The sequence below is a fragment of the Podarcis vaucheri genome, assembly GCF_965113315.1.
Source record: "Podarcis vaucheri genome assembly, chromosome: 14".
NCBI lineage: Eukaryota > Metazoa > Chordata > Lepidosauria > Squamata > Lacertidae > Podarcis > Podarcis vaucheri.
Genome location: NC_138752.1, coordinates 3,812,772 through 3,825,110, shown reverse-complemented (window position 1 = coordinate 3,825,110; position 12,339 = coordinate 3,812,772). Strand labels below are relative to the sequence as shown.

General features: G+C 46.8%; 1 protein-coding gene across 5 annotated transcripts in view; it reads left to right on the top strand.

Moving 5' to 3' along the window:
• The window catches only part of OTUD7A (OTU deubiquitinase 7A), a 143,522-nt gene that overhangs the window by 113,136 nt on the left and 18,047 nt on the right, over positions 1 to 12,339 (top strand). For all 5 annotated transcript variants that reach the window (XM_082198024.1, XM_082198023.1, XM_082198026.1 and 2 more), the window contains one exon: positions 9,420 to 9,547. In XM_082198024.1, coding sequence (XP_082054150.1) covers positions 9,420 to 9,547 — 128 coding nt within the window. The remainder of the gene's footprint in view (positions 1 to 9,419; positions 9,548 to 12,339) is intronic.

The window sequence follows — 12,339 nt, the reverse complement described above, 5'->3', positions numbered from 1 at the left end:
GCATGTGCATGGGCCTCCTCTGACCCGGATGTGCACCAGAAATAACTCTTGCACATGCGCAAATAATACATGCACACAAGCTATTTCTGGTGCTCCTCCGACCCGGAAGTGGGCAGCCGCACAGCATAGCGCCAGTAAGAGCGGGCGGCGGGGGTCACCGCGAGCCGGATAAACAAGTCCCTCAGGCCTTATCCAGCCCGCAGGCCTTAGTTTGGGGACCCCTGCTCTTATGCTTCTTCCATATGGTGTGGAGAATGTAAATAGTAACTATTCTGTACCTTGTTCATTTGAGTTTAGGAACGTTCTGACCCTGGGGTGCATCCCTAGATTGAAAGGATTGCAGGGCACCCAAGGAGAGCCCAAGGTCAAATAAAATTTGGTGCGGCCAATTCATGTGGTGGTTTCTCCTGAGCTCTGGGCTGGAGGAAGGTGCAAGGGAGCCTGAGATTATAACAGGGTTGAGACTTCTCCCCAGAGTTAACAGCTGATGAGGACTTGACAGTGGCAACCCAACTGGAAACCGTTGTAATGTTTCTGGGTCCAACGAAAGGCACCAATAATAAGGAGTAACTTTATAAAAGAAGCTTTATTCAGAGGAGGCTCTAAGACCTTCTGGTAGAATTGAAACTCAACGCCTAAGGAACTGCCCAGTTCATGTGATTCCAGGGGAAGTCCTCAAATTTCCAAGGCTTAACACTGACGGAGTGTCAACAAATTACGAGCTCTGCCATTTCACATATTTCTACTGAAAACCTAGAGAGAGCTGAGCAGCACTTCAAGTAAGGATTTTGTTTGAAATATCATTGATCAGCAAATTTCCTACTTGTTTATTTCCTACTTGTGCAAAATTCACAAATTTGCATTTGGATGTAATTTCTTCACTGGAGCTTTTTCCGTGACAAAATTGAACTTTAAGTTACAAATATGCTGTCCCTGGAAGATGGTAACCACATGCATAATTTACTTTAAACCTCTTCTCTCCCAGTGGCAACACTCTGGTTTTGCTTAAAGCAGGGACAAATAAACTTTTTAAACTCAGTGACCACATTGGAGACCATGTGCTATCTTATGTATCTTATCTGTTTACTTATGGTGAGGCAAGATGGGGAAGCTTCCTAGAACAATGTCCCTTTCCGTCTGTCAAGCCAGCTTCCTTCTTTCTAGAGCAGTGTTTCCCAACCGGTGTTCCGTGGCACACTAGTGTGCCGTGAGACGTTGCCTGGTGTGCCGTGGGAGGGAGGCGGGCGAGTCGGGCGGCGAGAGGCGGGGCGGCGAGGAGAGGCCGCCCAGCGCGGGGCTCTCACCGTCTGCCTGCCTGGCTGCCTGCGTGGCGCTGACGTCACGGGGCTGTAACGTGCCCCACATAGGCACACGCGGGGCGGCGAGGGAGCTCCCTCCCACATCCCATCGCCGGCTCTGCACCAGGCGGTAGAGCTCGGCGAAGTCACCGCGCTGGAAGGCCAGCAGCGCGCGCGCCTTGGCCAGGCTCTCGCCCGCCTGCGCCTCCAGGCACGGCGCCTCGGCGTCAGGCGGCAGCGAGCCCAGGAAGCGGCCCAGCCGGCCGGGGTCGCCCGCCTGCAGCAGCGCCTCGCACACGCACGAGACCCGCTCCGCCGAGAAGCGCGGCGAGCGCGGAGGATCGGGCGCGGCGGAGGCCAGCCCCGCGCTTGGAGAGGACGCAGCAGCCGTCGCCAAACCCAATCCTCCTCCTCCTGCTCCGCCGCCATCCTCTGGCTCTCGGCCGGGAGGAGCCTGCAGCGACGGAGCGGGCGCCGAAGTTGGCAGAAGTTGGCGCGCCTCCTCGGCAGCGCCTTCGTCCTCCTCCTCCTGCCTCTGCTCTCCTCCGGCGGCGGGGGTGCGCCGCCCTCCCCGGCCGGGGGGCTCGGCGGGGCCCGCAGGGAAGGAGGCCATGTTTGCGGCGCGCGGGATCGCGGCCCCCCTTGCCCGCCTCCGGCCTGCTCCCCTCCCCCTGTGCGCTGCCCTAGCCGTGCGGGTCTCCTCCCCCTGCGCCGCCGTCCCCTTTCCACATCCTAGGAGCCGTGGTCCGCCTACCGCCCCCGGGCCGCGGCGCGGCTCCCAGCCCGGGCTGGCCTCCGCCTCCTGGGACGCGCGCCCACCCCCGCGGCCCCCCAAACTTCGGAGCAACTCTCCAGACACTTCTCCCCCGCCTCGGTCTCCCTCCTTTCCACTCTTCCCCCTTCCTTCCCTCTTTCTTTCTCTTTCTCTCCCACCCGCCTTTCCTTCTATTAACTTTCCTTTCCCCTTCCCATGTAGAACAGTCCCTGCAAATAAAAACCTAGCATATTTGGAAGAGGGATGCTAGCCTAACCATTACCTTCTATGCTGTTACTATTTTTTTATTTTTTTTTACATAAGTAAAAAGTGACCTTTCCCCATCTGGCATGGTGGTGTGCCTCGAGATTTTTTTCATGAAACAAGTGTGCCTTTGCCCAAAAAAGGTTGGGAAACACTGTTTTAGAGACCAGGTAAAGTCTGTGGCCAGATTGGGATTTTGGTTTGGCACCACCCAGTGGTCAATAGGCAACATTGCAGGCTTGAATAATAATAACAACAACAACAACAACAATGAATTAAAACAGGAAGCTGTCATCTAAGCTCCTTCCTGCTTCTTCATTTTTTTTTTAATTTGCATCACAAAAAGCAGTCATTTCTTTCTGAGACTCCTGGTGTTCTCTTTTCAGGCTGGTTATTTCCTCGCTTCTTCTGCCTTTTGCTGAACCTCTCTGTGTGTTTAGCCCCATCAGCACTCCTTCTCCCGCTCAGATGTTTTCCTGGACATTTTTTGAGGCCTGTTCAGTTGTTGGTTTCTTTATCTGCAACCTCTGAGACTCTGTCTTGTCCTTTGCTTTGCTGACTTTAGTCATAGTAGACTATGTATCCCCTCCTCCCCGCCCAGCTCCAGCTCCAGCCATTTGCTCAGTACAGCTAAGGTTTTTCAAACCACTACTCATCAGTCAGTTACCCAAGTTTTTCTGCTAACGATCAGTAAATAAAACAGCTTCTTTGCCTGCATTTAAATGGAAAGACGCAAATGAAATCCACGCTCTCCCACCAGGAGCAGATAGCAGCAGCAAAATTACAGTGTGTAAAGGCAATAGACATTTTTACAGCTAGCTCTGCTTCCACTCAAGATTTGGCTACAGCCCTCCCCAGCTCAGTTAAATGGCAGCACCCACCACCTACAGCTATGGCAGATCTTCCCCGTTTGCTACCTCTCCTGCCCACTCGCCAAGGGAGTTCTATGCAGAGCATCTCAGAGCCAGATCAGGGGTGAGCTGAGGCAGTTTCACCCCAATGCCTCGCAGGGCCGGAGCTGAGGCAGCTTGTTCCTCACTTTCAACACTGTGATGTTGGGCTGGTGATCCATCATGATGTTGTAAAGCTAACATCCCCCAGCCCTGGTGACAAGTCTTTCTCACAACATCATTTCCATCCCCACAAGCCAAAGTACTCCTGTCAAGGTCAACCAGAGTTGGGGATTTTTGGTCCTCCCATCCCACTGGAACAGGGAGTGTGGAGGATTCAAAGAAAAGCAACAGTCTTGCTCCTGCAATGCCCAACAGAACAAACCCTCTCTCAGCAATACGGGCACGATCCTCCCACATTTGGCAGCAGACCATGGCAACCCTATGGTTGCTGGACATTTTCCGCAGTGGTCTCCACCTGGAATTAACCTGAACTCCACACAAATTCCTAATGTCTCCAGTCTCATCAGATCCCCACAAGAGAAATGTACATCTGGATGCTTGAACAGCTGCCACCAGAGTCCACCTGAGCTGTCAGCAGCTGTTTATTCTGATGCGCCTCATCACTTGTCTACTTTTTCTAATAGTTCCTCCATTATACTTCTCTACCTTTCCTACCAGAGAGTCTCAGTGAATTTTTAAAGCATCCTTTCTGTTGAAAGCCATCTCCATGCCATACTAGTACTGAATCACCTCGCTTTCTGGCTTGTTGCTTAAGAACTGAAAAGGGAAGAAGCTAAGACGACAGCTTCTTGTTTGAATTCTTTATTTTATTTTTTGCAATCTTGCTTTGTTGCCTGTTGACTGTTGGGCTTCACCAAACCTAAATCCCAATCTGGCAGTAGCTTTTATAGGATCCGGAAATACATTTCATGGTAAGTATAACAGGTTTTCTCTTTTAAATCTGACTGTTCCTTCAGAAAAGCCTTTTCAGTATCATACCAGCCACAACTAACATGCACACCCACCGCCTATGATTCTCCTCCAAAACCTTACTTGCTGCTCATGTGTCAGTGCTTGACCTCTCCCTTTCACCTCTACCTCTGCCTTGCTTGGCTAATAAAAGGGCAAAAGTAGGTATGATTTGAGAAATCAATGAACAGGATCTCTTACCTTTTCTGTAAGATCAGGGCTACTGTGGGACAGCATTGGTGCTGTGGCAGGGGCCACGGGTTCTTCTTCCATTGTCCTCTGCAGCATATTTCTCAAAATTGCCACCCAAAACTGCTGTTTGCCCAGTGGGGGGGGGGCATAAGGGTACCTGCTTTCCAACAGTGTAAGTGCACTAATTCTATTTGCAGATCAAGGTTTTGATCTGAATTGCAGGGCTCCTCATACATTTTTTTCATATACTTGCTCAACAATGGAAACTAAATTAGTCTACACTGGGTTGGGCTTTTCTCTATTAGCTACCCCTAAAGCTGTCCATGTGTGTGTTGCTTGTGGGGGAGGGGAATGGCCCCTACATATGGAACTGATTCTGCAGCCCCTTCCTTGCCGGGATCCAAGGTGAAAATCTGTGGCGTGGGGATAGAAATGGGAGCCCTCTGTCCTTGTCTCTTTTTGGGAAGAGAACATTCCAAGACCACTTCTGAGCCCAGAACCTCCCAGTTATTTTACTGTGCTGTTGCCAAGGCCAATTTGCATGGTGCCCTTTGAATTATAGATGAGCCGGTTTTCTCTGGTGCCAGAACAAACTTGAAGCATTCAAAGTTGTGTCAAGCTTCAAAGCAAACTGTTTTAAAAAGAGGAAATAATGGGTTCTGAGCTAGACTGGGCTGCTGCTGGTTGCATCTTAGGTTATTTATTTATTTATAATTTTGCAAGCAAACATGTTCTTTTTTGAAAAGAAAAGTACAAACATTGTCAACTTTCAGAGTTCTGAAGAATTAAATCAGGAAATATACAATGACACAAAACTGTCAACAAAGTTTCCTGGTGGGAAGTTCCCAAAGTGCTACTAGCAAGGTTTATTTACAGGTAGCATAAGGCATCTAATCCAGTCATTTCATTGCTAACCAGTTAGATGCCGGAGAAGGTGTGGTGATAACCCCCTGTTGTTTCCCACAGTATCTGGCAGTCAGAAATCCTGCATAAATCCTGCATCTATGTTCACTTGTTGGGTGGTGGTGTCTAAATGAGCCATCACTGATCAAACACTACAGCTAGAACTTTCACATCACCTCAAACATAATGTTTCTTAGCAGAGTTCACACATTCAGTTGTCAGCTAGCAAGGGATGAATAACCAAGAGACGTACAGCCCCGTGTGAACCAGCCCTGCCTCTTAACACAGAAATGCCATTTTTGGTGTGACTTGTGAGTGTCAGCAGTAAGTGTGCGCTAAGGCTTCGTGACTAAGCACATCCTAAAAGATATGAGGGATGCAGGTGGCGCTGTGGGTTAAACCACAGACCCTAGGGCTTGCCGATCAGAAGGTCGGCGGTTTGAATCCCTGTGACGTGGTGAGCTCCCATTGCTCAGTCCCTGCTCCTGCCCACCTAGCAGTTCGAAAGCATGTCGAAGTGCAAGTAGATAAATAGGTACCACTCCGGCGGAAGGTAAACGGCGTTTCCGTGTGCTGCTCTGGTTCGCCAGAAGCGGCTTAGTCATGCTGGCCACATGACCCGGAAGCTGTACGCCGGCTCCCTTGGCCAGTAAAGTGAGATGAGTGCCGCAACCCCAGAGTCAGCCACGACTGGACCTAATGGTCAGGGGTCCCTTTACCTTTACCTTTAAGAGATATGAAAGCTCCCAGTACGTTTCCGAGCACAATTCAAAGTGTTGGTGCTGACCTTTAAAGCCCTAAACGGCCTCGGTCCAGTATACCTGAAGGAGCGTCTCCACCCCCATCATTCTGCCCGGACGCTGAGGTCCAGCGCCGAGGGCCTTCTGGCAGTTCCCTCATTGCGAGAAGCAAAGCCACAGGGAACCAGGCAGAGGGCCTTCTCGGTAGTGGCACCCGCCCTGTGGAACACCCTTCCAGCAGATGTCAAAGCAATAAACAACTACCTGACATTCAGGAGACATCTTAAGGCAGCCCTGTTCAGGGAAGTTTTTAACGTGTGATATTTTATTGTATTTTTGGTTTTATGGAAGCCGCCCAGAGTGGCTGGGGAGGCCCAGCCAGATGGGCAGGGTATAAATAATAAATTATTATTATTATTATTATTATTATTATTATTATTATTATTATGGTGCTTTTCTTGTTCCAAAGGGAACTTGACATGTAACTTGACTTTGAAAAAATGTTTGTTGCAGAAACAAAGACTGATGCAAAGCAGGAACCACATGAAATATTATGGCTGTGGCATGAAGTCTGCTCCACGTGGAACTGTTGCTTTGGCAGCAGGTGTGCCACAGTCCTAACCACTCAGTTTAACCTGAGAGCAACTTTTCAGACTAGGTTGTATATTTGGATGTAGATAACTAGATTGCAATATACACAGAGTGCAGCAATGCAGAAGGGGGGGCGCACATGCGGTGCTGCTTTTCTGTTTTTGTTTTAAATAGAGGTGCCAGAACTCACCATGACAAGCTGGGTGCCACATGGCACCTGAAAAGTAGGCTAAGGACACAAAATTACAAAGCTGAAATGACTGAACTCCAGCTAAAATGTTTATTTTCATATGGTCTAGTCCTCATCTGAGACTGCAAAAGACGAAGCCATACTTCCCCTGCCTGCCCCCCTAATATTCTTATGTGGTCCCTTCTCCCATCTTCAGAAAGTGGCTGAAAGTGGGACTGCAGAAAAAGGTCCTCCTTTCCTTCTACTCTGCAGAAGATTTCTGGATTTTCCGTAAACCCCCTTTCCTTCATATTGTTGTTGTTGTTGTTTAGTTGTTTAGTCGTGTCCGACTCTTCGTGACCCCATGGACCAGAGCATGCCAGGCACTCCTATCTTCCACTGCCTCCCACAGTTTGATTCTGGCAAACAACTAACACATATTACAGGCACCACTGCAAAAATTGTTTAGATTTTAACCATCACTGGGAGTCTGAGGTAGATAACGCTTTGAAATGCACTACTTGAACCATCATAAACTAACCGGCTGGTATATTTCAAATTAAAAGCATATCACACATTATAAGTACATTAAACAAGGCAAATAAAACCTAAGCAAAACATGTTGGGTTTGAATGAAAAAAAGAAAAAGTTCTGGAAAGCACAAGCTCAAGGAAGTTTCATCCCCAAATGCCTCCCCTTCTCTGTATGCTATCTGATATTTCTCCAACTTCTTGGACTCACCAGCTATCCTAACACTGGGATGTTACTGCCAAACACAGCCCACGCCGCCTCCTCCCTCCAGAGACACACAGCTTTCACATGCCACATCACCCCCAAGTCCACTCCTAACTTTTGCTTCTTCCAGAAGACATTTAGGTGAATTCTTACTGGCTTCCCACCTCAATATGACTCCCAACATCCATCATGCCTGTCCATTTACACGTTTCCTTTCTCCTCCCCAAGCCGACTCCTGGAACCAGAGGTGCTAAGTTCTGCCCACCATTGAGGGAGCTCATTGCATGCGTGTGATGTCACATCTGCAACATCATGCGTGTTGGGAGGAGTCGCCGAGGTCCGTTGCCACTGCAGAAAGGCCCAAAGGGGCCCCTCAACATTGGGGCGGCGGGGGGGGGGGTCTTGGTTAAAGATTGGAAACCTCTCGTAGACTTTTTGTGTGAAAAAGAAATAATGACATCGGATTTTAGGATTGAAGATAATGTTTGTTTATAGAAAGTGGCTTTGTGGGGCGTTATATTGGATTGGACAAAGTGAATATTGTTATATAGCGGACAGATAAAGAATCAGAAGTTCTTAACTTTCTGAATCTTATTTTTCTATCTTTCTCTTTTAACCTCTTATCTATTCTATTTATTTATTTATTCATTCATCCATCCATCCATCTCTATTTCTCTCCCCTTTCCTGTCGCCTTTTTGTGTTTTTATGGTGTCTATAAAAGTCTTCGTTTGGTTAAAAAAGGGAAACTATATTAAATTTTGTATATTTCTCCATAAACCTTAATAAAATTAATTTTAAAAAAGATGGGGGGGCTTGGCCCTGTCCCCACATACTTTGTCCCCACATCTGAGGTGTCCTCAGCCCCACAGAGCAGGTACCTGTGTCTAGAATGCCACCATCTCCTTTCCAGGGAGTTATTCCACATGTATCTCAAACCCCCCCCCCTTGCGCACGCAAACACCAAGGCAAGGCTTGACACGATCCCATCACGTGTCTCCAAACCCCACCATTCCCACATGCTGATCCACTTCCTCACCCTTCCTCTCCTTCTGTGTCTCCTTGGCAAAGAATACTTGCCGGATTTAAGAGCCCCCTCCCAGCCCCAAGTGTGCTTGCACACGCCTTCCCACTCAGCGGCAGCCATTTTACTTGTGAACCAGGCAAGGCGGCACTTTGAATCCCGTGCTGCTTGCAGCGCCATCTTGACTTGCACAGGGGCAGTTTCACTCAGCTGCTGGTGCTAAAAGTGAAAAATTAAGGAAACCCCCCTGTGGACACTCCCCAAAGCCTTTCTGTCCTCACTGATCTTTTTCCTGAGAGGGATGCAGGAGCAATTTTAGGAAAGTGGCTCCAGCTGAAAAAGAGCCCTGCACACAAGCAATGTTCTCGGTCTTTAGTATATTCATACCCCACTTGTCAGCCAAGATTTGTTATTTGTTATTGAGATTTTTGTAAGGTATTTGTAAACTGCTTTAGGAAATAATCTGGTCTGAGAAGTGGGGTCAGTCTGCTGGCAGTTAATGATGCAGTCCAGGTAATCTCCAGCAGCGAGCAGCCAAATCTCTCTTTAAAATGCAGTTGGAGCTTCAACCCTTTCCTGGTACCTCCTTTGGGGTGGGGATTCCATTCTTTCTTTGTTGATGCCTTCCTTAACTGATGGACTAGGTGCATTTTGTACTCTGTTATATATACCTCAAGTTCAACATTTAGCTGTCCTGAGTGTCTTCTGGAAACTATGTAAGCATTTATTTTATTTACATTAGCTGTTAGGAATAAAAATGGCTTCTGTGTTTTTCATTATATTTGAGTTGAGTTGGAAATGCAGTTTTGCATGAGAAGAAGTAACTGTAAGGACAGGCGTGAAAATCTCTTTAGTTCTGACTTGTGTGCCATTGCACTTGGTTTTCTAGAGTTGACAACTCTGAAGATCCCGTGTATGAGAGCCTAGAGGAGTTCCATGTTTTTGTCCTGGCACATATATTAAGGCGACCGATTGTTGTTGTTGCAGACACAATGCTACGAGACTCGGGAGGAGAAGGTGAGTCATTTTGCTGGCAATTATTTATTTAAAATGTTTTTATACCACCTTTAATAAAATCTTAGGTTGGTATATAGAGTAAATATTAAAAATACAACAATAAACATACATATGTAGAAACAGTAAAATATCCAACCTGGGGTTGGATATTTGGTGCTTAAAGCTAGAGAAGTCCTGGAGAAAAGACGCTTGTCTTCAGCAGGCATCTAAATGGCGGGTGCCTGACTCAGTTCACATTACACACCCAGAGAGAGAGAGAGCCATGTCAGAAAAGGCCACAACCAAGGTAGCCTCCTTAGCTGACCTCAGTGGCCAGGCCAGTTGGTAAGGGAGAGGAGTGCCTTCAAGTATCCTGGTCCTAAGTTGTTTTATATATCTACAACAGCCTTAAATCAGGCTCAGTAGCATAAAAGCAACTGCTGGATATTAAGGGATATGACCGTATTTTTTGCCCCATAGGACGCACTTTTTCCCCTCCAAAAATGAAGGGGAAATGTGTGTGCGTCCTATGGGGCGAATAATACAGGCTTTCGCTGAAGCCTGGCGAGCGAGAGGCATCGGTGCGCACCGACCCCTCTCGCTCTCCAGGCTTCAGGAAGCTATCCACAAGCCTTGCAAGCCCGGCAGGAGTTTCGGAGGGCGCACCGTGCTTTGGGCAGGTGTGCGCAAGCCTCGCACGCCCGGCGGGAGGTCCCGGCGGGCGCGTGAGGCTTGGGGTGGCAGCCTGCAGCCCGAAGCACGGGGAGCCCTCCAGAGGGCGCACCGTGCTTCCGGCAGGTGTGCGCAAGGTTTGTGGTGGCAGCCGCAGCTGGGGGAGGGGAAATAATTTTTTTTTATTCGTTCCCCCCCCCCCAAAAAAACGAGGTGTGTCCTATGGGCCGGTGCGCCCTATAGGGCGAAAAATATGGTAAGTAAACAAACTCATTTCAGTGGAAACTGTGTTAAACTATGGAACCTGGTAGGTGTGATATCTACTCTTTTAGAAATGAAGTATTTGTCTAGAATGGCAAAAAGCACGATTTAAAGGCTTCATATAAGTGAACAGGAGTTTTAGTAATGGTGGTAGAATTCCACTGCTGGTGTTTTTCCTGTCCAGAGTGTGTCTGACAATGCAGTTTCCCCCCTAGTGGTTATTACTTTTATCTCCTAATGAAAAGAACCATTTCAACGCCTGTAATGGCTGCCAGTCCTCAAAGGAGCTATAGGCAGCCATGCCTCAGTATTCCACTTTCAGCCCTCTCCCTGATCAACAGTTAGGGAAAGGGGACGGGGAGTGAGAGGTGGCAACTGTAGTACTTCATTCCACCTTTTGTCTCATTAAGAAAAGTTGTCTCATTGAGATTATGACCGGTTAGCAGTCATAAGCAGGAAAGGTGCAAGCTGCTTATGCCACTTGCTTTGCAAAAGCCTGAACAATGAATTTCTCCTGCTCTTCTGGATATTAGAAAATTCTTATCTAAGAATCAGTCATTTATGATGTGTAGAAATTTACACATTTCACCACAAAGTGTGTTTGTGCCTTGGGCTGAATGAGAGATGCTAAATAAGTTCTAAGTGCATCTTCTTTGGAGTAATCATGGAAACTCTGTGTGATAAACTGAATAAGCCAAAATAATGTAAGATTCAGCAGTGCACATTTGTAGCCAACAATAATTTTTAAAATTGCTGAAAATATTTTGATATCATAAAGATTCAAGGAAGAAGACAAAGAACTGTAACGGAAACTGATGTTATTTTTGTGCTATGTATGGATATTTCTTTTGAAATTGTTGATTTGTTTTTTCTTTTGGTTATTTAAGTGAAACTCAATAAAAAGAAATTAAAAAAAGAAAAGAAAATATTTTGATATCAGACATTGTTCACTATACTTTGTGTGTCTTATGAATACAGTAAAGAGAGCAACTATATACAGATCATCCTCGTTTAGGAAAGGCCTGCACAATTGGCAACCCTCCAAGATGAGCATAGTCCCGCAGCAATTCATTTTGGCCTGTCAGCTGCTAAGCAAGCTCTCTTGCGGTTATAATCAAACAGCACCATGCTCAATAGACCACGTTGCATGATTGTGATGTGATGGGAAATGAATGAAGTAGTAAGGTAAAGGTAAAGGGACCCCTGACCATTAGGCACAGTCGTGGCTGACTCTGGGGTTGCGGCACTCATCTCGCTTTATTGGCCGAGGGAGCCGGTGTACAGCTTCTGCGTCACATGGCCAGCAGGACTAAGCCGCTTCTGGCAAACCAGAGCAGCGCACAGAAACACTGTTTACCTTCCTGCCGGAAGTATTTATCTACTTGCACTTTGATGTGCTTTCGAACTGCTAGGTTGGCAGGAGCAGGGACTGAGCAACGGGAGCTCACCCCATTGCAGGGATTCAAACTGCCGACTTTCTGATCGGCAAGTCCTAGACTCTGTGGTTTATTTTTATTTTTTTAATATGATATTTATTGAAAATTTTTGAAATTACAAAGAAAAACAAAGCAAAAAAAAGAAAATAGAAAAGACAAAAAGAAAACAAACCACATCAAACAATACAAATTCAAAAAATAAAAATACACCGCAAACAAACAAAAATAAATCCATTATTCTCAAATCCTCAACTCTCATTACCTTCTTTCTTTGACCTCCTCCTCCTCCCTTTTTTTGTATCCTGGTTAATAATTATGCAGCAAATCCTTTCCATATTTCATAGTATTCTGTCATTACATTACCTTAATCTATTTTCATCTTATCTTATAGAAAACCTTAAAAACTTAAAACTTAAATCTTATTTTTACCGACTTCTCACAACC